This window comes from Canis lupus, chromosome 6, assembly GCF_003254725.2.
Source record: "Canis lupus dingo isolate Sandy chromosome 6, ASM325472v2, whole genome shotgun sequence".
NCBI lineage: Eukaryota > Metazoa > Chordata > Mammalia > Carnivora > Canidae > Canis > Canis lupus.
Genome location: NC_064248.1, coordinates 36285511 through 36310308, shown reverse-complemented (window position 1 = coordinate 36310308; position 24798 = coordinate 36285511). Strand labels below are relative to the sequence as shown.

At 48.4% G+C, this 24798-nt stretch overlaps 1 protein-coding gene across 2 annotated transcripts; it reads right to left on the bottom strand.

The window, feature by feature from the left end:
- Positions 1-2859: 2859 nt before the first annotated feature.
- On the bottom strand, positions 2860-17562 carry C6H16orf89 (chromosome 6 C16orf89 homolog). 2 transcript variants are annotated; one of them, XM_025416594.3, is made up of 8 exons: positions 17308-17562; positions 12897-13046; positions 11728-11878; positions 10536-10653; positions 8592-8724; positions 7856-7960; positions 5873-5959; positions 2860-3221 (listed from the first exon to the last, which is right to left on the bottom strand). In XM_025416594.3, the coding sequence occupies exons 1-8, from the start codon at positions 17516-17518 to the stop codon at positions 3058-3060; spliced, it is 1119 nt and encodes a 372-aa protein (XP_025272379.1). In that variant the 5' UTR covers positions 17519-17562; the 3' UTR covers positions 2860-3057. The 2 variants fall into 2 exon arrangements, with proteins under 2 accessions (XP_025272379.1, XP_025272378.1); XM_025416593.3 differs by having other exon boundaries at positions 8592-8727; positions 17308-17561.
- Positions 17563-24798: the final 7236 nt, after the last annotated feature.

The following is a 24798-nucleotide window of genomic DNA, read 5'->3' as shown; positions in this document are numbered from 1 at the left end:
TGAATAAATAAATAAAATCTTAAAAAAAATAATACTGATTTCTTTAGCAGAAATACTTTTACAGTGAACATCTTTATCTTGAGCAAGGGACCTGCAGGGAACACACTTTTTTTTTTTTTTAAGATTTATTTATTTACTTATGATAGACACACACACAGAGAGAGAGAGAGAGAGAGAGGCAGAGACACAGGCAGAGGGAGAAGCAGGCTCCATGCCAGGAGCCCGACGTGGGACTCGATCCTGGGACTCCAGGATCACGCCCTGGACCAAAGGCAGGTGCCAAACCGCTGAGCCACCCAGGGATTTCCACCCCCCCCCCCGCCTTTTTTTTTTTTTAAAGATTTATTTATTTATTTATTTATGATGGGGGGGAAACACTCTTTTGAGAGGAACATTGCTGGGGCACCTAAAATCACAGTGGGGTGAGTGTGAGCGCTGAAGAGGGTATAGGGGAGCAAATTTTGCCACCCCAAGATATGCCTCTTTGGCATACTGATGATCTTAAGCTATTTGTTTTTAAGAAACTACAGACACAAGGGAAGCTCTGGAAACAGAATTTACCCTTTTGTAAGTGTGTTTTCATCTCATTATCAGAAAGGGGGGGGATAGATGACTCTAAGTCTCTAGCAACTGTTATCAATAGAGACAGCATGGACTTAAATCTACTTTTGTTCACTGTGTTTTCCCCATAACCTCCCATAAATGACTGCCTACGCCCTTAAATCTTCTCTTGTCTTTAGCTGGAGTTGGTATTTAAAGTGATGGCTTAGGCTATTGTGGGGAGTTACTTAGTTTTCCCGGGTCTCTCTCATGTATACAGACAGTATACACGTTATTAAACTTTTTGTTTTGTTTTGTTTTTTTCCTACTAATCTGTCTCATGTCCACTTAATTTCTAGACCAGCAAAAAGAATCTTGCAGGGATCCCTGGGTGGCGCAGCGGTTTGGCGCCTGCCTTTGGCCCAGGGCGCGATCCTGGAGACCCGGGATTGAGTCCCACGTCGGGTTCCCAGTGCATGGAGCCTGCTTCTCCCTCTGCCTGTGTCTCTGCCTCTCTCTCTCTCTCTGTGACTATCATAAATAAATAAATAAATACCTTAAAAAAAAAAAAAAAGAATCTTGCAGGGTAGAGGAGCGTGTGATGAAGGGACACCACTTATGCATCTGGATGTACCAGATCGAGGCCACTGCTCCAGTGTCAACTGTAGATGTTCCCTTTATGTACCACCTGAATGTCATACAGGTCCAAGTCCTGGGGACCCCACAGTTCTCAGTCTTGGGGAAGCATCAGCATCCCTTGGTTGCTTGCCAAAGAGGCATGTCCCCAGGCCCCCTCCTGGTGGCTGAATGAGAATCTCTAGAGGCAGGGCTAGAGAATCTGCATGTTTAACAAGGCCTCCTGGACTGGTCCTAAGGCCAGTGGCCACAGGCCACACAATGAGAAACTCCTCTAGGAAGGTAGTGAGCCAGTGCTGGGTGGAAAAATCAGGTTTAGGATACAGGAAGCAAAGGCCCACCTCCACATCATGTTAAATGCTCGTGTTATTCATTGTCAGTTGAGGAGCTGAGGTCTGGGGTGGGGGAGTGGTGAGGAGACAGATCCGTTGGGTTTTTACCTCTTCTTGGTGTCCTACAGCAACTGCAACCCAAAGAAGTGACAATTCAAGTGGGGTTCATTTTGTAAATTTTTCTTCTCATGTCCCATGTCTCATGACGTGGGACTTGATCCCGGGTCTCCAGGATCACACCCTGGGCTGAAGGCGGCGCTAAACGGTTGGGCCACCCGGGCTGCCCCCCAGTCCCCTTTTGACATGCGTCTGCACATAGCCTGCAATCTGCACCACAGACAGCATCTGGACCCATCATAATGTTCCAGAAGATCTTTCCTACAACACTAGATTGGTGTCAGAGCTCCAGCGGATTGTATGTCAACTGTACTTCAACAAAATAGGTAAATTAATTAAAAAAAAAAAGTCTCGCTGACATGTTTATAGTCTTACTGTGCAGAAGACGAGGGAGGGGGCACCTGGGTGGCTCAGTCGTTTAAGTGTCTGCCTTTGGCTCATGATCCTGGGGGCCTGGGATGGAGCCCCCTGTTCAGCTAAGTGGGAGTCTGCTTCTCCCTCTGCCCCTCCCCGCTGCTCATGCACATGTGCTCTTTCTCTCTCAAATGAATAAATAAAATCTTAAAAAAATTAAAATAAAAAAGAACACGAGAGAGGAAGTACAAGCTGGGAATAAGAAAAATTGACAAGTCCTCTCTCTGTTCCTGCTGGTTCAGGACAAGCTCCTCATGTAATGTGACATCATCCCTGCTGTGGCAGCAGGTAACACTCAACCTGGCACTTACTATATTATAGGAATGGTTCTCAGTACCCTAAAACATGATTGTCACAGCACTGCAAGTAGTACTGAGGCAGGTCCTGTAATCATCTCGATTGTACTGATGAAGAAACAGTCACAGAGACGCTAAATGACTTTGCCCAAGGACACAGAGCTGGTCAGCGAGACAACTGGGGATCTGGACTCAGGCAGCCCGGGCACAGGGCCGCATCATTAACCATTATGCCACACTGCCTTTTGTAAGATGACACGGCCGTGACAGGACATGACATGATACTCTAGAGCTCCTTGCATGGATAGAAAGATTTTATGTGCTGCCTTTTGTGACCATATCTCAAGTTCAATCATCACTTGCACTGTTTCATTCAGGGACCCTTATTTCTCCCGCTGGGAAAGATGCAACAGTTGACACCTGAACAAATTGCCTTTAAGACTCAAGTTACGGGTCTCCTTGGAATTTGTGTTGTGACTTGAAACAGAGCCTTAGAAGTTGTCCAAACAGCTGAGAAACACGACTCAATTGCACTCTAAATTTATTCATCTGCTTCCACGCCTGGATCCCACGCCTGGATCCCTCCTCACATCGCCTTCGCTGGCCCTGCTCCTCAAGGGGATGAAGCTGGGTTGCTTTGCTAGTCCTTTCTTCTGATGCCTCCTTGTGAGGGCATGGCCCCCAGGACTTCAGGGTGAAAGGACTGCCTAATGGCATCAGTTTCATCTGCCAGTGGCAGGTGTGGAAACATTTGTCGCAGTGGCCGTGGGTGGCGCCGGTGTAGACTGCCTCAGCTCTCCACTTGCTGGAGGGTATTCGGCTAGGACGTAGAGGAAGCCACCTAGAGCTGCCACAGCCATGGCTGTGTTGTGGGAGGAGCAGCTATCTGAGGAGAGAGAGAGAGAGTCCTCCCTGTGAGAGCTGCATGGTGGCCACGTTTCCATTACGAGTGCTTTTTGGCTACTTCCCCAGCCAGCCAGATCTGGGCCAGGTGCCCAGCCACCAGCTGCTAGGAGTGCTGGCCACTGGTGGCTCCCCTCTCCAGAGAGATGACCCCAGCCTATTGGGACCTCCTCGTTGGGGAGGTTATGCTTTCTCCCAATGACATACCAATACAGGACACACAAGCCCAGCCTCCCATGTCAGCAGGGTGACTCAGGTGTGATTTCCACTCCAGAGCTCCCCTCCCCTGGGACCTGACCTGAGGCCACATCCTTGTCCAGCCCTTTCCCACCTTCCCTTGCTGTCAGACCCCAAATGAGACCTTCTAGGGCAGCACCCTATTGCCCATTTTGCAGGTAGGGAAACTGAGGTTTAAGTAGCAGAGCCGAGCTCCCCAGCGCTAGGAACTCCACAGCTCATTTCTTGACCTCAATACCCGCCCTCACTGCTGTCTTAGTCTTGCCTGGTCCCAGGTGATCCTGAGCACCTGCCTGAGACAAGAACCCCACAGATGTTACTTAGTTCTCTAAACTCAAAGGGGGCCACCCACCTTTTGTTTCTGATCAGGTGGTGGGGGAGTCAGGACATTCCTCTCCCCTCACAGACTTGGAGAAGAGAAGGAACCCAGCTAGAGTCTTGGGAGGGAGGGAGAATGCTGGTTTCGAGGAGCCTAACTACCAGCCCTAGCAGCCCACACTATCATACACCAGATGCCAGGGGGAGCACTCTGCATGGTGATCTGATATTAGCCCCCAGGAGCTTGATGAAGGAGGCACTGCTAGGTCCCTATTTTACAGATAAAGAAACTGAGGCTCAGAGAGGTTGAGCGACTCTCACATCAAGGAAGGAGCAGAAGCAGATTTGAACCTTGACAGCATGATTTCAAATCCTGTGCTCTAAATCTCCACACCGGCTGCCCTCGGCTCCATGGATGTGCAGGGGGTGTGCACCAGAAAGAAAGGAAGCACCACTCCCTCCTGGGCAGTTTCCTAGACTGTCCTCACTTCGCAGGGGCCCAGGAGGGACCTCGGGCCTCTCTGCAGCTCCTGCTCCAGCCCTCAGGATGGTCCTAGGGTCCAGCTGTCTGCTTTTAGGGGGCAGCCAGCAATCCAAGGCATGCACAGCAGACCCCCAACCACCTGGCCATAGGTAGTGCCAGCCCCATGGGTCAGGCAGGCCTAGTCCAGGGCTTCTGGAAGTCTACTGAGAACGTCTCTCCCTTCTCCAACCCAGCCTTTGGGTTTGTGCTTCCATTCCCTTCTCTTGGCTACCCGTAGGCAGACGATGAGGTTACAATGGCGTTCATGGGGAGACATCTAGCTACTGGGATCATTCACCAGCATACACTGGGCATCTGCTCTTCGAGCTGCTATTCCACCTCCTTTCCTGCTTCTGTCTTGCAGTTATTTATTTTTTATTAATTAAAAAAATGGGGATCCCTGGGTGGCGCAGTGGTTTGGCGCCTGCCTTTGGCCCAGGGCGCGATCCTGGAGACCCGGGATCGAATCCCACGTCGGGCTCCCTGCATGGAGCCTGCTTCTCCCTCTGCCTGTCTCTCTGCCTCATTCTCTCTCTCTCTCTGTGAGTATCACAAATAAATAAAAATTTAAAAAAAATTAAAAAAAAATTGAAAAAATTAAAAAAATGAATCAGGTCTTCTCTTCCTTTTTTCTGCCTCCCTCCCTCTCATCCTCCCTTCCTCCCATTATAAATCTTTCTTCCCTTCTCAATATAACTATCTGATTCTCAGTGGAGAACAGGTGGATTGACCATGTAATTTATCATCTCAACCAGGACACTTTGGGGAGGAAAGGAGGCGCTATTCTTAATGGCTCCAGGACAATGGGTGTAAACTGGGGGCATCTGGACCTGTGGCGACAGGGATTGCACTGGTCACTTGCCCGTTGGCTTGAAGATTCCCTCCTGCTCCTTTTTGCTCCAGATTACAGTGAACTGACCCTTCCAAACTACAATTCCCAGGATGCCTTGCCCATCAGCTTATGGTTAGGGCTGAGCAACAGCCGACACAAACTGTGAAGATCGGGTATTTCTCCCTGTCTCTTGCTCCTCCATGAGCAGCCCCTGCAGGCTCTGCTAACTCCACCTCAGTCCACAGTCCTCCAGCTCAGCCTGCAGGGAGGGTAGTGGCTTCCTGAAATGATTAATCGCTGGGTTTTCTCACTTTTCTGGGTTCACCTCTTGCAACACCTCTGAGAAGAGTTCCCTACATTAAGTTCCCTCTGCCTCAAGTTCCCAGTGTGGGTTCTGTTCTCCTAACTTGACCTTGACTGACACCTCTGAGAAGAGTTCCCTACATTAAGTTCCCTCTGCCTCAAGTTCCCAGTGTGGGTTCTGTTCTCCTAACTTGACCTTGACTGAGAAAGGGGGTATCCCTGTGATTTTCAGTAACACACTGAAACTTCTTTTATGTTCCTTCCACTGGAGACCAGATCTCTGGACTCCCACTTCCTACCCTGCCCTCCACGTCCCAGACCCTGCCTTTCAGGGATGCCAGGGCACATTTCCACTGATGTGTGCAGCCTTCCTGGGGTGTCTTGGTTTCATGCCCAGAAGGCCCCTGGGTATTTTCATTACCTGCAAATTGTTTTTCTCGCCTCTTCATTCTTCTCAAAACATGCTGTTGGTGTTGAATGGTTTTTGATAATTCTTCATTTTCAGCAGCTGGGAGAATTGAAAGGTGACCTTCTCAAGATGGATTTTTACACATTACTCACCAAACCTTCTCCCCCTCACAACACCTCAAGTAACTCAGGTCTTCTCTGGAATCTGGAGGTTCTTCCAGAAGATTCCTTGAGCACCTGTCTGCATACCCTTACACACTGCCTAAACTTGTCATCTACTGATGTTTCTCCAGTTGTGATCCCCCAACCACCCACATCAGAACAGGAAGAGGAGCTTCTTAAAAATGCAAGTTCCACAGGCCCACTTTCTGCCTGCCGCATCTGTATGTCTGGGGGCCTGAGAATCTTCATTTGATAAACTCCACTATTTTAAAAACAGCTTATCTTATTTTTTTAAAAGGTTTTTTTTTTTTAAGGGCAGCCCATGTGGCTCAGCATTTTTTTTTTTTTTTTAATTTATGATAGCCACAGAGAGGGAGAGAGGCAGAGACTCAGGCAGAGGGAGAAGCAGGCCCCATGCACCGGGAGCCCGACGTGGGATTCAATCCCGGGTCTCCAGGATCACGCCCTGGGCCAAAGGCAGGCGCCAAACCGCTGCGCCACCCAGGGATCCTGACTCAGCGGTTTAGCACCGTCTTCAGCCTAGGGTGTGATCCTGGAGACCCGGGATCGAGTCCCACGTCGGGCTCCCTGCATGGAGTCTGCTTCTCCCTCTACCTGTGTCTCTGCCTCTCTCTCTCCCTCTCTGTGTCTCTCATGAATAAATAAATAAAATCTTTAAAAAAAAAAGGTGTTTTTTTTTTAAATCTATTTATTCATGAGAGACACAGAGAAAGAGAGGCAGAGACATAGAGAGAGAAGCAGGCTCCATGTAGGGAGCCTGATGTGGGACTCGATCCACAGACTCCAGGATTACCCCTGGGCCAAGGGCAGGCACTCAACCCCTGAGCCACCCAGGCATCCCTAGACTATCTTATTTCAAAAGGTTTGCCTCCTTGAGGATCCCAAGCTTCAGCATTTATTGGGAGCCTCCTCTGTATCATGCACAGGACAGATGTATTATGTATTATGTTAACTCCTCACAGCTCAGGAAAGGGATTATTTTATTTTATTTTATTTATTCATTTATTTATTTTTTCATTTTATTTTATTAAAGATTTTATTTATTTGTTTGAGAGTGAGAGTGAGCATGAGAGGAGGAGAGAGGCAGAGGGAGAAGCAGACTCCCCACTGAGCAAGGTGCCTGACGCAGGGCTCGATTCCAGGACCCTGAGTTCATGGCCTCAGCTGAAGGAAGATGCTTAACCATCTGAGCCACCCAGGTGCTCCAGGAAGGAGATATTATACTCATTTATTTACAGATGAGGAAATCAAGGCTCAGTGAGGTGAAGTGACTTACAGCAAAGAGGACAAGCTGCCCAGGATCACCCAGGTGGAAAGGGGCTATGTCCTCTCTGCCTCTACATCTATGTCACCTGCTCCAGACATCTTGCCTGAATACTCCTACCCAAAGAACCTTCTTCCATATTCCTTTCTTTCTAAAGGAGCCTGTTGTCTCCTTTACAGCCCTTATCAGAACTTATTGAACAATTATTTCACTTATTGGTTAATTTAGGGACTTTCTGCCTCTTTTCTTCAGGGCTCTCATTTTCCCCAAAGCCTGGCACAGAGCAGGTGCTCAGGGAATACTTACTGAAGAATGGACTTGTTCACGCAGGTGTTGGGGACCAACACCTTCCAAAAAGACTGTCTCCTATTTTGCAAAGTTTTGGCTTCCAAAGGTCCAAGCCTATTTCTGTGTGTGTGTGAGTGTGTGTTCACATGTGGATTTGTGTGCATATACATGTTGCACATCTCTCTGAGCTACTAAGACCACTCTACCACTACCACCCCCCATCAGCCTCCTGCTCCCAGCCAGCGTGGAAGTGCAGCTCACCAGGCTTCCCGAAGCATCCTTCTTGTGACTTCTGCCAGTTGAGAATGGCTTCCAGCCACCGGAGCTTGTAGAAATCCAAGAAGCCGCTGATTCCGCAAAACATGACTGGAAGCAAAGACAGAGGACCTCTACAGGCCTGCCCCTCCAGGCCCACCTGCTTCCATGCCCAAGGCTGTACAGTGCCACCTGCCTCCTCCTGCCGGGGAGGTGGGTGCTCAATGCAGTGGCCGGAAGAAGGCAGCTCCCAGGCTAGGCCCTGCCTTCCATTTAGGGCCTTCACTGGAGGCACTCAAGAGTTGAGGTCCATAGAGGGATCTAGATGCCCAAGCCAAGGAGCAGCCCCCCAGAGACTCCTTTTCTGCCTCATCTCTGAGGCTTCAAAGTCTGTTTGCCAGTCAGCTAGGCTGTCAGTCCAAAGCTCCATCACTGGTCAGCCTTTGGGGGCAGGAAGCAGTCACATAGTGGCAGATGAAATATAGGATGGCCAATTAAATTTGAGTGTCCAATAAACACAAATGCAAATTTTAAAGCATAAGTATATCCCATGGAATGTCCAGGATATGCTTATACTAAAAATATATTCAGTTTATCTGAAGTTCAAATTTTCTTGAGCACCCTGTATTTTTATTTGCTAAATCTGGCAGTCCTACTGGAGCTGTTCGCATGTGTGCACGCGTGCCCTCTGAATCAGGGACACTCCACTGCTTTGTCCCTAGAGAGGAATGCCAGGGCTCACTGTTTTCCATGAAGATGTCCCGCGTGGGGTAGGCATATCCGATGGCCTCAGCTCTCCAGTTCAGGTCCATCATGTTGGCACAAAAGAGGTTCATGTAGTGCTGGCTCTGGCGAAACGGCCCCTCGGTGCACCCCTTCTGAGGGGGAACAAACAGCCAGAAACAGGGGAGTTAGTGGTATGGGTGACATACCCACACTCTGTTCCAGAAGTCTTTCCCCCTTTCCCAGAATTTCTTCCCCATCTAGACCTCTGGACTCCTGGGGGCTCTGTTACTGGGGGGGGAGGGTGGTCAGAAAGAGCTAGGTGTGAGTCGGCTCTGCCACTCAGGAGCTGTGTGACCGGAGCCAGCTCAGTTAACCTTTTTTTTTTTTTTTTTAAGATTTTATTTATTTATGAAAGATATAAAGAGAGAGAGACAGAGGCAGAGGGAGAAGCAGGCTCCTTGTGAGGAGCCTGATGTGGGACTCGATCCCAGGACTCTGGGATCATGACCTGAGCCAAAGGTAGATGCTCAACCACTGAGCCACCTGGATGCCCTAAGTTAACCTTTCTGAGCCCCAAGGGTCTCAGCCACAGGGAAAGGGGGATGTCGCTGGGTGCTGCACCAGAGGTGCTCACCTGGGTGGGCGGTACCATAATTAGAAAGTGCCTGACACAAGCCTGACTCTACAGTGTCCTAGCCATTCGCGGCTGTCATGTTCAGATTCCAGGCTAACCCAACCGGCAGCTTCAGTGCTGCTCAAAGCATGGGCCATGGACGGGTCCCAGGGACAGGACAGGATATGAGATGAGGCAGTTTCTGTAGCAATGTGTCAGAGGAGCTTTCTACTGGTCCAATCTAGTAATCAAAATAATTTTCCTCATAATTTGATTTTTATTTTATTTATAGAAATACTAGACAGTGACAGCTTACAAATAAATTTAAAAAAATTTAAAACCTGCCAAATAAAACATTAAACACCTTCTCAGCTAATAATTTCTGCACATAGAATAACATCTTTCCACAGAGATAATGAGCCTTATCTTTTTTTAAAGATTTTATTTATTTGACAGAAAGAGAGGATGAACAGGGGAAGAAGCAGAGGGAGAGGGAGAAGCAGGCTCTCCACCCAGCAGAAAGCCCAATGCAGGGCTCGATCCCAGGACCCTGGGACCATGACCTGAGCTGAAGGCAGACGCTTAACCAACTGCCAACTGAGCCCCCCAGGCGCCCCTGAGCCTTACCTTTCTTTCTTTCTTTCTTTCTTTCTTTCTTTCTTTCTTTCTTTCTTTCTTTCTTTCTTTCTTTCTTTCTTTCTAAGATTTTATTTATTTATTCATGAGAGACAGAGAGAGAGACAGAGAGACAGAAGCAGAGGGAGAAGTAAGCTCCACTCAGGGAGCCCGACGTGGGACTTGATCCCGGGTCTCCAGGATCACGCCCCGGACTGAAGGCGGCGCTAATCACTGATCCACCCAGGGAATTCCCTGAGCCTTACTTTTCTATATGAGGAAATATGTATATTTAAAATTATTATTATTAATTAGCAATGTTTGATCTCTTGGGTTTGGAAGAGCATCGGGTACCGCAAAGGCAGGGGTTTTCTGGAAGCTGCTACAGACCAAATGTTCTAAATCCTTGTCCATTTGTATTGTTTGCTGAGTTCTTTCTGCTGCTTCTCTTTTACTCTTTCTCTCTTTTTGTTTTCCTGGTACCTACAATCCAGTTCAGCACGCAAAGCTATCTATCCAACTAGAATCCGGATCCTACCATCCCTCCTCCCTAGTCTGGTTCCGTATTATAGTGTTACAGCAGACAGATGGCAGGCTACTCTGACTTCTTCTTGGTGTCCAAAAACTCGCTTATTTTCCCTGTGTGTAGTATACAAAAGCCACATTGCCACGAGCCCCTTTTTATCTTTCTCTGTCCTGTATGTGTGTGGCTGGCCCATGTGGGGCACTTACCATTCTGGCCAAGAGGAAGAAGAGCAGCTGGTGGGACAGGCCGTAGCCTGAGTAGCCAGGCTTGGTCATCAGGGTTCTGCAGAAGTCAGAGACCCGGCAGGGCTGGCTGCTGTCTGTCCTGGGGAAGAAGTGGATCAGGCTCTAGAGAAGGGTGCCTGAAAGGAAGTTTGAGGACATGGAGCCTTCCTTGGTCCCTATTCTCCCACTGGTTCTTAGAAACCCAGTAGGTTCCAGGCGCCGAGCTCTGCCCAAGGGGTTGCTGGATAGAACACAGGTGTACTATGTCTTGCTTTTTCTAAACCAGTAACTCCAGCATAGGGGAGGTGACACTGGAGTTATCCTGGGTTGGGGGAGCTCCAGGGGGCTGCAGCTTCCTATTGCTCTGTGGGACCCCCAAGAATACTCTTTCCCAGCACTGCTCTACACAGCAGTCCTCTGAACCTAGGGCTGATTCTGGGCATGCTCCAAGGCTACTGCACAACAGGATAAAATGGTGAGCTTAATGAGGCTCTATTCCTGCTTTCAGACACCTATAGCTCAGTGAGGGAGGCAGAACCATAGACAAATATAGATTGTATCTACGGCTACTAGTGGTGCTAGGAGAGCCAGCCTACTCGGGGAGGTCAGTCTTGTGCAGTGGGGCCAGGGAAGGTTCTGGAGGAAGGATGTGGCCCTGAAGTGTAAGCAGTTACTTAGGCATGGGGATGGGTGGGGCATGGCAGGTGGAGGCCCCCAAATGCCAGCTAGGCACAGGCAAAGTAGGTACTCTTGAGAGTGTGACAAGGGCCCCAGGAGCTGGACGAGAGAGGTCCCTAGACCTGGGACGACAGCAGGAGTTGGGGCTTTGTTCTGAGAACAACAGGAAGCTTCACACCAGGGGCAGGATGTTCAGATGTGGTTTTTGAAAGGATCCCCTCAGGTCTGAGAGACCAATGGGATATGGGTGGCAGGCAAAAGGAGGGCATGCAGGAAGTGGGGTAGACGTTTGGACTTGGCTGCAAGTCTTGAGTGGGAGTGGGGCCAGCTTAGGCTCAATGGGGGTGGGAGAGGTTGGTGTCAGGGTGGTTGGGCAGGTGGCTTTGCCTGATTTTACTCTGATCCTTGGGGGCTTGGAGAGTGGGTGGGACAGGAGGACAAACAGAGAATAAGTGTTTTGGGATTTTGGGAAGCGGGGCAAGTGCAGGGGGCCCACCCTGTTCCCAGCAGTTGCACCAGACAGGAGTCACTGAGTTCCTCTGAGAAGGAGTCCTGTGGCTCAAAGGTGGGGTAGACCATGGAGGCATCTGTGCTGGTCCAGGCACGCGGAAGCTTCCAAAACCCAGGCTGGATGGTTGGCTGGAACTCTGGTAAAGAGGTGAGGTGAGGAGGAAGACACTGAGAAGTGGTGGGCCAAGACTTGCCTAACTGCACCCAGGCTCCTGCAGCCCAAGCCAAGGAACTAGGTGTCCCTGTCCAGGTAGCCCTAACCACATACAAGCCTGCTCGGGGCTCTGAGCCTTGCCTGCTGGTTACACATTGTATTTGAAACTCTCAGGAAGCTGAGAGTTAAAAAACTAACTTAAAAAAAATTTTTTTTAATCAATAAGAATAGTGTTGGGACAGGGTTTTTGTTTTTTGGGACAGGTTTTGATCAAATCCACTTTATCCCATGGAAGCATGAGACATACAAAAAGGGTTAGTTGACTCCTTTGGTTTGGTTAGAAAGCGGAGTTCTTACAAAACAGATGTCAAGGGACATCATTAGGGTGACACAAGTTGGGATGGTCTTAGGATCAGGCCTGGGAGGAGGTGGGGGACCTGGAGATCAGAGGTAGGGAGGAGGGCTGGGGTGTGCAGCCAGGCTGTTGTCTGAAAAGGAAGGATGGACGGGATAATTATCTCCTCATTTGCTCCCACACACCTGACTGGGAGCTGGGAGTCTAGGAGGCTGGATAGGCAGGTGGGGCTGGTTTTATAGGTCGTCTGCCTCCACCACCCTCCGGAATGGTTCATGCCAGGCTTATAGGGTGGGTCAGAGAGATACAAATAATAGCAGGTTGCTAATGTTTGATGCACAAAGGGCTAAATTCTTTTGAGATACCCTACTCTCTGGGACAGACCAGACCCTCCACTCTGGTCTAGGATGAAGGCTACCAAGCTGGGTTAGCTGAACAAGGAGACATGTTCCCTACTCCCCATGTGGGTGGGAGAGGTCATCTCAATCTGGTCAGGGATGACCAAACATTCCCCAGGGTCAGCCTGTGGTGTGTTCGTCCCACTAGAACTCGGTTACAGACTGTCCCAGACCCTCCCTGACACCGGGAGGAGCACCCTCAGATGCTGTGTTCCTGAAGAAATGGGACTCTACTCTCCTGCTATTACCTCTTAGGTACTTGGGGTCACTCAGCTTGAGGTAGAAGATGGATCTGTGAAGGAGAGGCGCTAGCTTTTCCACCAGCTTCGCCACACGCAGGCTCAGCTGCTGCAGCTGGGGGTCCTGGGCCCACTTTTCCTGAACACCTTTTAGCTGCACTGGAAAGGAAAAGACTTCGTTCATTTCATCATTTGACAAACCACTTAGACAGGAAAAATTATCCTAACTTATAATGCTTCCTGAGCCTCCCTGCCTCCTCCAGCTTCTGAGAAGAAAGACTTGGCTGAGCTTATTAGAAATTAGGTCTTGTGGGGCTCAGCCAGGTGATGTGGGTGTGATGGGAGTGGGGCTGGAGTGCTAGAAGTTGGCAGCTAAGAGCTTGATTTTTGGAGGTGGGCCTGGGTTCAGATCCTGACTCTAACACTTTCTTGTTGGGGGACCTGAGAAAGATATTTAATTTATTTCCATTTTACTTTCTTCATCTATAAAATGGGGAATGATGTTCTTTACTTCTTGGAGTGGGTGGTTGTAAGGATTAAATGAACTGATGTATAGAGAGGACTTAGCATTGTTCATAGTACAGAGTAAACACTTAATACTCTGTTTAGTCGTAAGTATTGATTAGGGAGATTTAAGGTTTGCTCTACAGGAGAAAAAGATGAGGAAGGGACTGAGTGGAGAGCCACTGTGTACAAGTGTACAACTATACACAGTTGAGCAGGTTGTACACTGCACAAGAGCAGTATATATTCCTATCATGGATTTGTATATGTACTGAGACAATTTTCCAGCAGATGGCAGGCAAGTGACTTGAGGAAGGAGACATCTTTTTCTAATCCTCACAGAGGTGCCTTTTGGATTAGCAGTGGCTCCGCAGGGGTGGGAGAAAATAGTATAGTGAGGACAAAAGAGGTGGTCAAGAGAGGAGAGGTGAGGGAAAGCCTCAGCACAGGGCTGAGAGGGTGAGACTTGGCTTGAGTTGTTCTCTGCTTCAGGTAGAGACTTTGGTGGGGAGGGTAGATGAGGTTTAAGAGGGTGCTAAGCCCCTGGGTGGCTCAGCGGTTTAGCGCTGCCTTCAGCCCGGGGTGTGATCCTGGAGACCCAGGATTGAGTCCTGCATCAGGCTCTCTGCATGGAGCCTGCTTCTCCCTCTGCCTGTGTCTCTGCCTCTCTCTCTCTCTCTGTCTCTCATGAATAAATAAATAAAATCTTAAAAAAAAAAAAGAGGGTTCTAAGCAAGTTTTGTGGGATGACAGGCCCTGTAACATCCTTTTCCAGGCATGACTCTCTCCCTGCCCTTGAACCTAGGCCGTCTGCTTCTGAAGCCTTGCTCCAGACTGCTTGGCTCTACAGCAGATGAAACCCAGAAGCGGTAGCTGAGTTAGCAGTGAGGTGCACCCAACCTGGCCTCCTGGTGGTATTTCTCCCTGCCTGTGTGGCTGTTGCTGCCACCTTCTGGTTCACCCTCCTGGCTGGCAGAGGCAGCTGGAGGGGTGCTTTTCTCTGGTAGAGTTAATGTCCACCTGTCTAGCCCCAAGCAGAATGGATCTGGGGGATCAATGGGTATCTTATTGCTCCTGGGTCCCCCAGAATGTAAACTTCTTCTGTCTCCCAGGAGGCCAAGAATGAGGATAGGACCTTACCTGGCCAGCCAGTTTTTCACACCCTTCCAAGCCCCTCCTGCACTGTATGGGGCTGACCCCTAAAACCAGTAAGAAACTAGGGGAAACAATGGTGTGTGACCTTCAAGGCTTGGCTGTAAAAGATGTTGAGGCTTCTACCTTGCTCTCTCTGGAGTCACTTGCTCTAGGGGAAGCCAGCTGCCATGTTGCAAGGGCACTCACATAGCCATTTGGTGAGGCCATGTGGTGAGGAATTGAGGCCTCCAGGGGTTACCTGGAAGTGAATGGGGTGGCTCCTCTGGCCCTAGTCAAGCCTTCAGATGATCACACCCCCGGCTGACATCATGACTCCAACCTTATGTGAGACCCTGAGCCAGAACCACCCAGCCCAACAGTTCCTGGATCCCTGACAAACAGAAATGATAACTGTTTCATTGTTTTATGCAGCTAAGTTTGGGGATCATTTGTTATGTATCAGGTTATTGCAAAGGGATAGAGTAGAGCCGTGGAGAGGAGAGGAGGGGGTGGCCTTGGTTTAAGGTTGTTGTGTGGTGTCAGCTTGGGCTGCCTCGTCCCTCCTTCCCAGCCACATCGACCCTGTAATGATTCAGGTAACGGGTGCCAAGTCAGACAGAGCAGGGTTCTAAGCCCACCACCTGCACATGCTGGCTGTGTGACCTTGGACATTCTTTTTTTTTTTTTTAAGACCTTATTTATTTATTCATGAGAGACAGAGAGAGGAACAGACACAGGCAGAGGGAAAAGCAGACTCCACGCAGGGAGCCTGATGTGGGACTCAATCCCAGGTCTCCAGGATCATGCCCCGGGCCAAAGGTGGCGCCAAACTGCAGAGCCACCTGGGCTGCCCTGGACATTCTCTTTTAAAGCCTGTCCTCTCATTGGTAAAAAGGGGATAATCATAATGAACTTACTTTAGGGATTGTGGGGAGAAGTCAGAGAAATGTCCCACAGGAGGGCTTACATTGTTTCAGTGCTTAGCAGGTACTTAGCAAACTTCATCTTTTATTACCTCACGGACCCCAGAAAGCACACAGCCGAGGGAACCACCTGCCCTTCCTTCCCCTCTTCATGAGGAACCGACAGGTCCATGGGACAGCTGCTGACAAAAGTCTGTTACCTATTCCAGGAATGTTTATTCAACGGCTGCTTGGAGGGAGCCCAGTGCTGTGGCTGACTTCCAGGGTGGTCAGAAAAATCAGTGCAATGCCCACCCTTCCCTCAAGGGCTGTTACAGCAGGTGGATTTGAATACTAGACCCCGCCCCCCTTCCTATCAGCTGTGAGGCGTAGGGAGGTTACTGAACCTCTCTGTGCCTCAAAGTCTTCACCTGCAGAAAGCAAAACAGAGCACATTCCTGTCTGGGCTGTCTGGCAATTACACGCAGCCAGTGCCTGGGTGACATTCAAGGCACATTTGCCGGGTCACATGCTGTGGTTTTGCGGGCCCCTTCCTTTATTAAAAAAAATAGATTAAAGCGTATGTCTTAAGACTGCATTAGTATAAAGATGGATATGCTTATATTCTATATTATTCTCTTTGACCTAAAATTCATTTTTATTCTTTCTGACTTTCAGAGAAATCAAAAAAATTTGTGGGCCCCTGAAAGTATCCTGTGCCCAACGGGGAAGCCAGTCCTGTGGTCTTTTACTATTATTCATTTCTTTTTTTTTTTTAAGGATATATATTTTTTAAGATTTTACTTATTCATGAGAGACAGAGAGAGAGAGAGAGAGAGAGAGAGAGAGAGAGAGAGAGAGAGAGGCTCCATGCAGGGAGCCCGACGCGGGACTCGATCCTGGATCTCCAGGATCACACCTGGGCTGAAGGCAGGAGCCGAACCACTGAGCCACCCAGGGATCTCCTATTATTCATTTCTAGAGGCATTATAGGGTGGGGCTGAGATTAAATGGAGACCCTGGTCCTAGCTTCAGAGGGTCTTGGATCTTCAGACTCTCCAGGATGCCTCCTGGGGGAGGTCAGGCACAGAGGCAGACCTGTTCCAGAGCCTCTCCTCCTGCTGGGACCTGGAGTCTGGGTGGGCAGTGGGTGGTAAGCTGCACTGACTACCCAGAGGGGGTGATGTGAAAGTGGGGCTGGCCAGAGCCTCAGGCTGGTTCCAAGTCAGCTCTTTGTTACTAAGGGCAAGGGGGCCTTGGGAGAGGGGTTCCTTGCAACTTGAGGGGTGTGTGGGGGGGTGGTTCCTTGCTTGCCTTGGTCTATTGCCAGCTCCTTGTAGGTGATCTTAATCCCTGAAAGCTGAACAAACACTTGGCTCTTTTCTTGGAGCCTTGAGGTGGCTTTGGCTGGGAGTAGGGGGAGTGGAGTTGGATCCTGCTCCTCAGAGTTTCTGGTTTTGCCCATAGCCGCCCTCCTGTACACCCCCCTCTGCCCATCTTGTCCTTGACATATCAGGATTGGCACTGTCAAGTGAATCATTTCATCTCAGGAAAATAATAATTTCCAAATCTTTTCCCATGTGGCCTCTGAATCCTTTTTGCCTCTTAAATAATTGAGGACAGCAGGGCCCCCAAGACACCCAGAGGGAGCAAGGCTCCCAGCAGAGGACAGCAGGGCCCCCAAGACACCCAGAGGGAGCAAGGCTCCCAGCAGAGGACAGCAGGGCCCCCAAGACACCCAGAGGGAGCAAGGCTCCCAGCAGAGGACAGCAGGGCCCCCAAGACACCCAGAGGGAGCAAGGCTCCCAGCAGAGCAAGGAGGTGACAGGCTGAGAACCGGCTTTCCAAGGGCCAGTCCAGAGGAATGAACATGCACCCACCTTCCAGGACCCGGAACCCCACCACACCGTCCAGGTTAATTTCAGATAGCCTCTTCTTCAGGAAGGAGGTGGCTCTCTCCAGTGCCGAGAGGATAAAGCCCACGATGGTGGCCTTGCCCTCCGGGGTGTCTGGCAGTGCCAGCGAGGAGGGCCGCAGCGGGGGTGGCGCTGCCAGCAGCAAGAGCAGGAGCAGGAGCCCTGGGCTGGACATGGCTGGTCCTCTGCCTGAGGCTGGTCGCGTGCTTCAGCCCTGGGCCGCTGGCCCCCACATAGCCTCCTCCTTCCGCCTCCTCCTTGCCCCTCCCCTGCAGAGCTGCAGATAATCCCTGAGCCGGGCTGACCCAGCAGCTGGGGGTGGCCTGGCAGCAGGCTGTGGGAGGCCAGCTCTGGAGTGGAGCCAGCTGGCTGCAAGCTTCCCCCTTTCCTTCTCATTGCTGGTTCTCTAGGCCTGCGGACTACATCTTGGATCTACAATTGGAGTCATACTTTAGACATCTAAATGCACTGAAACATAAAGATTTTGGCTTTTTTTTTCCTTGTTGTTTTTTAGATTTAATTTAATTTTTAATTTTAAAAAAGATTTTATTTATTTATTAATGAGAGATACAGAAAGAGAGAGGCAGAGACACAGGCAGAGAGAGAGGCAGAGAGAGAAACAGGCTCCAAGCAGGGACCCCGACATGGGACTTGATTCCGGGTCTCCAGGATCACACTTTGGGCTGAAGGCAGGTGCCAAACCACTGAGCAGTCCAGGTGTCCCTTGTTGTTTTTTTTAAAAATAAGTTTGGAATAAGCTTGTTTGAAGGCACATCTGCCAGAACTGACAGATTTCTGAGGGCAGTGCCTGTCCAGTAAGAAACAGAATATAAGCTGCAAAGGCAAGCCACGTGGGCACTTAAAAATCTTCTGGTAGCCACATCTTAAGAAGCAAAGAAAAGCAAGTGAAATTAAAAAAAAAAAAAAAAAAAAAGTTTTTTTTTAAGTAGCCTCCATGCCCAGCGTGGAGCCCAACAGGAGGCCCAGATCCACAATCCTGAGATCAAGACCTGAGCTAAAATTAAGAGTCCGACACTCCACCGACTGAGCCAACCAGGCACCCCAGGTGAACAATTTTAATGATCTATTTATTGTATTTGAACCAATGGACCCAAAATATCATTTCAACTTGTAATCAATATGACAGTGATTAACTTTGTAACATTTTTTAAAATATCAGTTTTCTCAAATGAAGTCTTTGAAATCTGGCATTTTACACTTGAGGCACACTTCAATACAGGCTAGCCTCATTTCAAGAACCCGACAATCACATGCGGCTGTTGTATTGGACAGTAAAGACTTAGAGCCCTTCTTTGGCTCATTCAGTGTAAAAGTATATCTGTTTCCCTGCAGAAAAAAAATTTTTGTAATGTATTCATTTATTTTAGAGAGAGAGCTCAAGTAGGGAGACAGAGAAGCAGACTCCCTCCTGAGTGGGGAGCCCCATGAGGGGCTTGATTCCATGACATCGACATCACGACCTAAGCTGAAACCAAGGGACAACTGAGCCACCCCTGCAGAAATGTTAATGTTGGTTTACTGGGTGTTCTCCTGATCCTTGCCAGATGGTTACATGTACGTGTGCCATATTGCCTTTCTAAAATCCAAAATATTCTGAATGCAGAAACATATCTGGCCCCAAGGGCTTCAGTTAACAGATTATAGATCTGTAAAAATAATAAAAATACCACCACCGAAATGCATATCTTGACGCTCCTCATGGGTACGCTGTAGGTCAACCATTTACTTTCATTCTTGTCCCTCCCTCCCCCACACTGCCAGCCTTTTTATACAATTTTTTTCCCCTGAACATTTAAAAATGACAGCTTTATTGAGATATAATTCACATACCATAAAATTCGCCCTTTTAAAGTGTACAATTCAGCAGTGTTTTTAAAGCATATTCGCAAGGTTGTTCAACCGCCACCACTGTCTGATTCTGAAACATTTTCGTTCCCCCCCAAAAGAAACCCGTCCCCATTAGCAGTCACTTCCCATCCCCACCCCTGCCTCCTCAACTGCCCAGTCCCCCAATAACCACGAACCTACTTTCAGTTTCTATGCATTTGTCCATTCTGGACATTTCACAGAAGTGGAGAATTATTCAATATGTGACCTTTTGTGTCTGACTGCCTTCTTTCAGCATAACATTTTCCAGGTTCATCCATGTTGTAGTCTGAATCAGGACTTCATTCCTTTTTATGACTCAAGAAGATCCCATTGCATGGCTACATCATGTTATCATGTTATAGCCTATCCATTCATCAGTTGATGGACATTTGAGTTGTTCCTACCTTTCTGCTATTGTGAATAATACTATAATAAACATCTGTTCAAGGTTTTCTTTTTTAATTTTAAGATTTTATTTATTTATTCATAGAGACAGAGAGAGAGAGAGGCAGAGACACAGGCAGAGGGAGAAGCAGGCATCATACAGAGAGCCTGGTGCAGGACCGATCCCAGGACCCTGGGATCATGCCCTGAGTCGAAGGCAGATGCTCAACCACTGAGCCACCAGGTGCTCCACCCCATGATATTTCAATACTGCAGTTATACTACAAATTTGTTTGTGTCCTGTATCTGTATCTATGACCTATTCATAGAGTTAAGTTTTTCCCCTCCCCAACAACCATTTTTTATTCCCTTGAGTGTGCCATTGAGAATGAATGTTCCAGGTGAAGCTTGTCACTATCGTCACTTCAGTTAATCCACAACAGCCTCTGAAGTGGATACTATTCTCTTTTTATTTTTTATTTTTATTTTTATTTTTTATTGGAGTTCAATTTGCCAACATATAGCATAACACCCAGTGCTCATCCCATCAAGTGCCCCCCTCAGTGAATACTATTCTTATTTCCTTTTAAAACTTAAAATCTGAGGCTCTGGGGGAGAAGGAAAGTGACTTCTTGTGAAGTCGTGTCTCACAGGTAGTATGAGGTGGTGCAGGAATTCCAAAGCCTCAGTCTATATCTTAGCCATCAGGTGACCCTGCTAGGGTTCAACCTCCAGTCTCTGGAAGGGGAAACTACCCTCCTGACCTTGGGAAGGACTGAATTTATTTATTTATTTATTTATTTATTTATTTATTTATTTATTTAAATTTTTTTGAACATTTTTATTTATTTATGACAGTCACAGAGAGAGAGAGAGAGAGAGGCAGGGACATAGGCAGAGGGAGAAGCAGGCTCCATGCACCGAGAGCCCGACGTGGGATTCGATCCCGGGTCTCCAGGATCGCGCCCTGGGCCAAAGGCAGGCGCCAAACCGCTGCACCACCCAGGGATCCCTGGAAGGACTGAATTTAATATGTGATTTATGTCAAGTGGGCAAGTAGGACAAGCAGGGCTGGCTGAGCTCTGAAGCACCACTGGCTGGTGGGTGATGCATCTTGTTCCTTTCTCCCTAGGGAAACAATCCTGACTCCTTTTCCTTTTTTTTTTTCAAGAGAATATTAAATCATTTATTGATTACACATGATAATGGACGATACACAAGCTTTAATCCCATCTATAATTTTATCTGATACCATAATTCAATTTAGATATATTGCATAGGATGTGCCAACAATCATAATAACCAAATAAACTCCAGGACTTTGCTTGGGTGACCCTTTTAACGGTGAACTCCAGGTCACAACACATTAACTGTCAGTTCAACCACACCAAGGTTTATGGAGACAATGGCTTCTGTGCCCAAGCAGGTTGCAAATAAATTTCGAGTGGAACCTGGCATCACCCTGAAGGAATTCTAACTTCACACTGTTGGGGTAGTTTACCAAGAAGGCTTCAGAGTAGACTAACTTTACACAGCACATTTAAAAAAAGACACATTTATTCAGCGTCATGATCAGACTATTACATTTAGCAATCAACAGCATGGGTGCAAAAAAAAAAAAATCTACATTAAAACCCTTTGTTGGAATGCTTTACACTTTCCACAGAACAGAAACTAAAATAACCTGTTATACAATCAGTCACAAATACAGTCCTTGAGTTTTTTGCCCATACATATGAGTATTGTCTAAAACATGTCTTCTTTGTAGCATCTAGGCCCTGCCACCACTGTGCTTGGCTGAGTTCACAAATCTGTTGTAACCTGTAGCTTCCCTGTCACTTCTCTGGCTCTCCTCTCCTGCTAAGCTTTGTCTCCTGGCAGTAATTAAAACCTTCTGCCACTGCCATAGCTGCTGCTGCTGCTGGAACCGCCATAGCCACCTTGGTTTTGTGGTTTGGCAAAGTATTGGCCTCCACCACCATAGGGGCCAGAGCTTCTGCCTCCAAAATTTCCTCCTTTCATGGGTCCAAAATTTGAGGATTGATTGTTGTAATTGCCAAAATCGTTATAGCTTCCGCCACCTCCAAGTTGCTTCCGTCATTACCAAATCCATTATAGCCATCCCCACTGCCACCGTATCCACCACCACCTCGACTGCCACCGAAGCCACCTCGACCACTGAAGTTCCCTCCACGACCAAAGTTGTCATTCCCACCAAAACCACCTCCACAACCACCACCAAAGTTTCCAGAACCACTTCGGCCTCTTTGGCTGGACGGAGCACTAGCCATCTCTTGCTTCGATAGGGCTTTCCTTACTTCACAGTTGTGGCCATTCACAGTATGGTATTTTTGAATGAAAATCTTGTCTACAGAGTCGTGGTGGTCGTCAAAGGTCACAAAAGCGAAACCTCTCTTTTTGCCACTGCCTCGGTCAGTCATGATCTCAATCACTTCGATTTTCCCATACTGTTCAAAATAATCTCTTAGATGATGTTCTTCAGTGTCTTCTTTAATGCCACCGACAAAAATCTTTTTCACAGTTAAGTGGGCACCGGGTCTTTGAGAATCTTCTCGGGAGACAGCCCTCTTTGGTTCCACACTCTTCCGTCCACCTTGTGCGGCCGGGCGTTCGTGGCCGCGTCCACCTCCTCCACGGTGGTGTATGTGACGAACCCAAAGCCTCCGGAGCGCTTGGTGTTGGGGTCTCTCATTTCCACACAGTCCGTAAGCGTCCCCCATTGCTCAAAATGGCTCCTCAGACTCTCATCGGTCGTTTCGAAGCTCAAACCTCCGATGAAGAGCTTCCGCAGCTGCTCGGGCTCTTTGGGAGACTCTGACTTAGACATGACGGCGGTGGGAGGGGAGACTTTAACGGTGCTTACTTGGCGGCGTCCAGGGGCAGAAAGCCTGACTCCTTCTCCAATCAGGGTTTCATCTTCCAGAGCACGGCATTTACTCTTGGTTTGTCATTACTCCAGCACTTGGTCCTTATCTTCTTAGATCACCAAAGCAGTGGGGGGCTGTCTGAGATGGGAAGTTCCCTCCTTTATTACAGGTCAGGAAAGTCAACTGATTGAGTAGTGATTTGCTCAAGATTATGAAACCCAGCAGACAGAGGTATCAAGATACCAGCCACCTTCCATCTACAAGAGGGTGGGCAGAGTGGGCAGTGTGGGTACTCCAGCCTCTCAGCCTCCACACCTCAAGGTGAGGAATTAGGAGCTACTTTCCATGTCTGTCACCTATCCCTCCCATCCATACACATTTACTCATCTTTCCTTTCCCTTTTAAGCTAAATTTTCAAGTCCTCCCTCTGTCACATACTCACTAATGGTGTGACCTTCAATATCCTTATAGGTAAAAAAGGAGCCACAAGGCTACTATGAGAAGCAAATGAGACACGTATCAACTCTTGAGCTGGGCTCTAGGGCCTCGGGAACCACACCTGCAAGGTGTTGCCCTGTCTAGGCCCTTATCAAAGGAGGAGGCGCCCTTTTATTTCTTTGTCCAATGCCTGAGTGAGTGAGGCAGCCAGAGGACAGGTGGTAGTGCCAGGCACTCTGCAGGCTCCAGGGCAGCTCCCAACCCGAGGGCAATGAGGGTGACTTCGCCAACATGCTCTCAATGTTTCCCAGCAAGAAGATCCCTTTTGAAGTTAAAAGGTTACTACATGGACACACACTGAACTCTTTAGTGTGACCACTTAAAAAAAATGATTTTATTGATTTGAGAGATAGAGAGTGCATGCACAAAGAGGGGGTGCAGGAAAGAGAATCAGGCTCCTGGAAGAACAGGGAGCCTGAACACGGGGGCTCCATCCCAGGGCCCTGAGATTATGACTCGAACCAAAGGCAGATGCTTAACCGACTGAACCACCCAGGTGCCTGGAAAATTTTCCTTCTTAACACATATACTTGAATTCATTGTGGTTTTTTTCTTTTTTTCTTCTTTCTTTCTTTCTTTCTTTCTTTCTTTCTTTCTTTCTTTCTTTCTTTCTTCTTTCTCTCTTTCTTTCTTTCTTTCTTTCTTTCTTTCTTTCTTTCTTTCTTTCTTTCTTTTTCTTTCCTTTCTTTCTTTTCTTTGTCCCCTTTCCTTTTCTCTTTATACTTTTTTTTATTCAAGTACAACATACATCCTGAAAAATGAACAAGTTCGCTGCTTAATGAACTTCCTCCAAAGGACCACACCCACCTCACCAGCACCCAGATCCAGAGAGACAACAGGAGGAACCCTATCCTATCAGCTCCGCATTGACCCCCTCCCTCTCATACCCAATCCTCCAAGGCAGGTCACCTTGCTGACATCTAACAGCAAAGGGTAGTTTCTGTTTTTCCAAAGATTTTTATTTATTTATTCATGAGAGACACAGAGAGGCAAAGACATAGGCAGAGGGAGAAGCAGGCTCCCTGCAGGAACCCCATACATGACTTGATCCTAGGACCCCAGGACCAAGACCTGAGCTGTGAAGGTAGCGGCTCAACCACTTTGAGCCACCTAGGTGCCCTTGTTTTTTTTTTTTTTTTTTTTTTAAGATTTATTTGATAGAGGGGCAGCGAGCACAGAAGAGACAGGCAGAGGGAGAGTGAGAGAATCTCAAGCAGACTGCACTGAGCACTGAGCTTCACTCCAGCCTCCAGATCCCGACCCTGACATCATGACCTGAGCCCACATCAAGGGTCCACACCTGGGCAGCCCGGGTGGCTCAGCGGTTTAGCACCTGCCTTCAGCCCAGGGCCTGATCCTGGAGACCTGGGATCGAGTCCCACGTCAGGCTCCCTACATGGAGCCTGCTTCTCCCTCTGCCTGTGTCTCTGCCTCTCTCATGAACGAATAAATAAATTAAATTTAACAACAAAAAAGAGTCCACACCTAAGGTACTGGACTGAGCCATGCAGACGCCCCCCAAAGAACAGTTCTGATCTATACAAATGGAACCAGCCAACATGCACTCCGGCATCCGGCCTCTTTTCTCAACATCATGCTTATGAGATTCATAGAAATGGTTGTTTCACTATATTCTTGAACCAACACTAATTTTTGAGCCCCCCTCCCGGGCGGGGGGGCTCCTCCCAGGTTCCACGGGAGGCCGCTTAGGGAGCCGCCTGCGCACCTGCCTTCCTTCTCCGCCCACCTGGGCGGCTGCGTCTGAGGCTGCGCAGTGCGTAGCCCGCCGGCGGGA

Bases quoted from the DNA above. Each gene is read 5' to 3' on its own strand.
- C6H16orf89 (XM_025416593.3), bottom strand. From the start codon at position 17,518: ATGTCCAGCCCAGGGCTCCTGCTCCTGCTCTTGCTGCTGGCAGCGCCA. The intron at 13,047-17,307 runs GTGGGTGCATGT...TTTCCTTTCCAG, and splicing joins GGGGTTCCGGGTCCTGGAAG to TGCAGCTAAAAGGTGTTCAG. The intron at 8,728-10,535 runs GTAAGTGCCCCA...GTTCCCCCTCAG, and splicing joins TCTTCCTCTTGGCCAGAATG to AAGGGGTGCACCGAGGGGCC.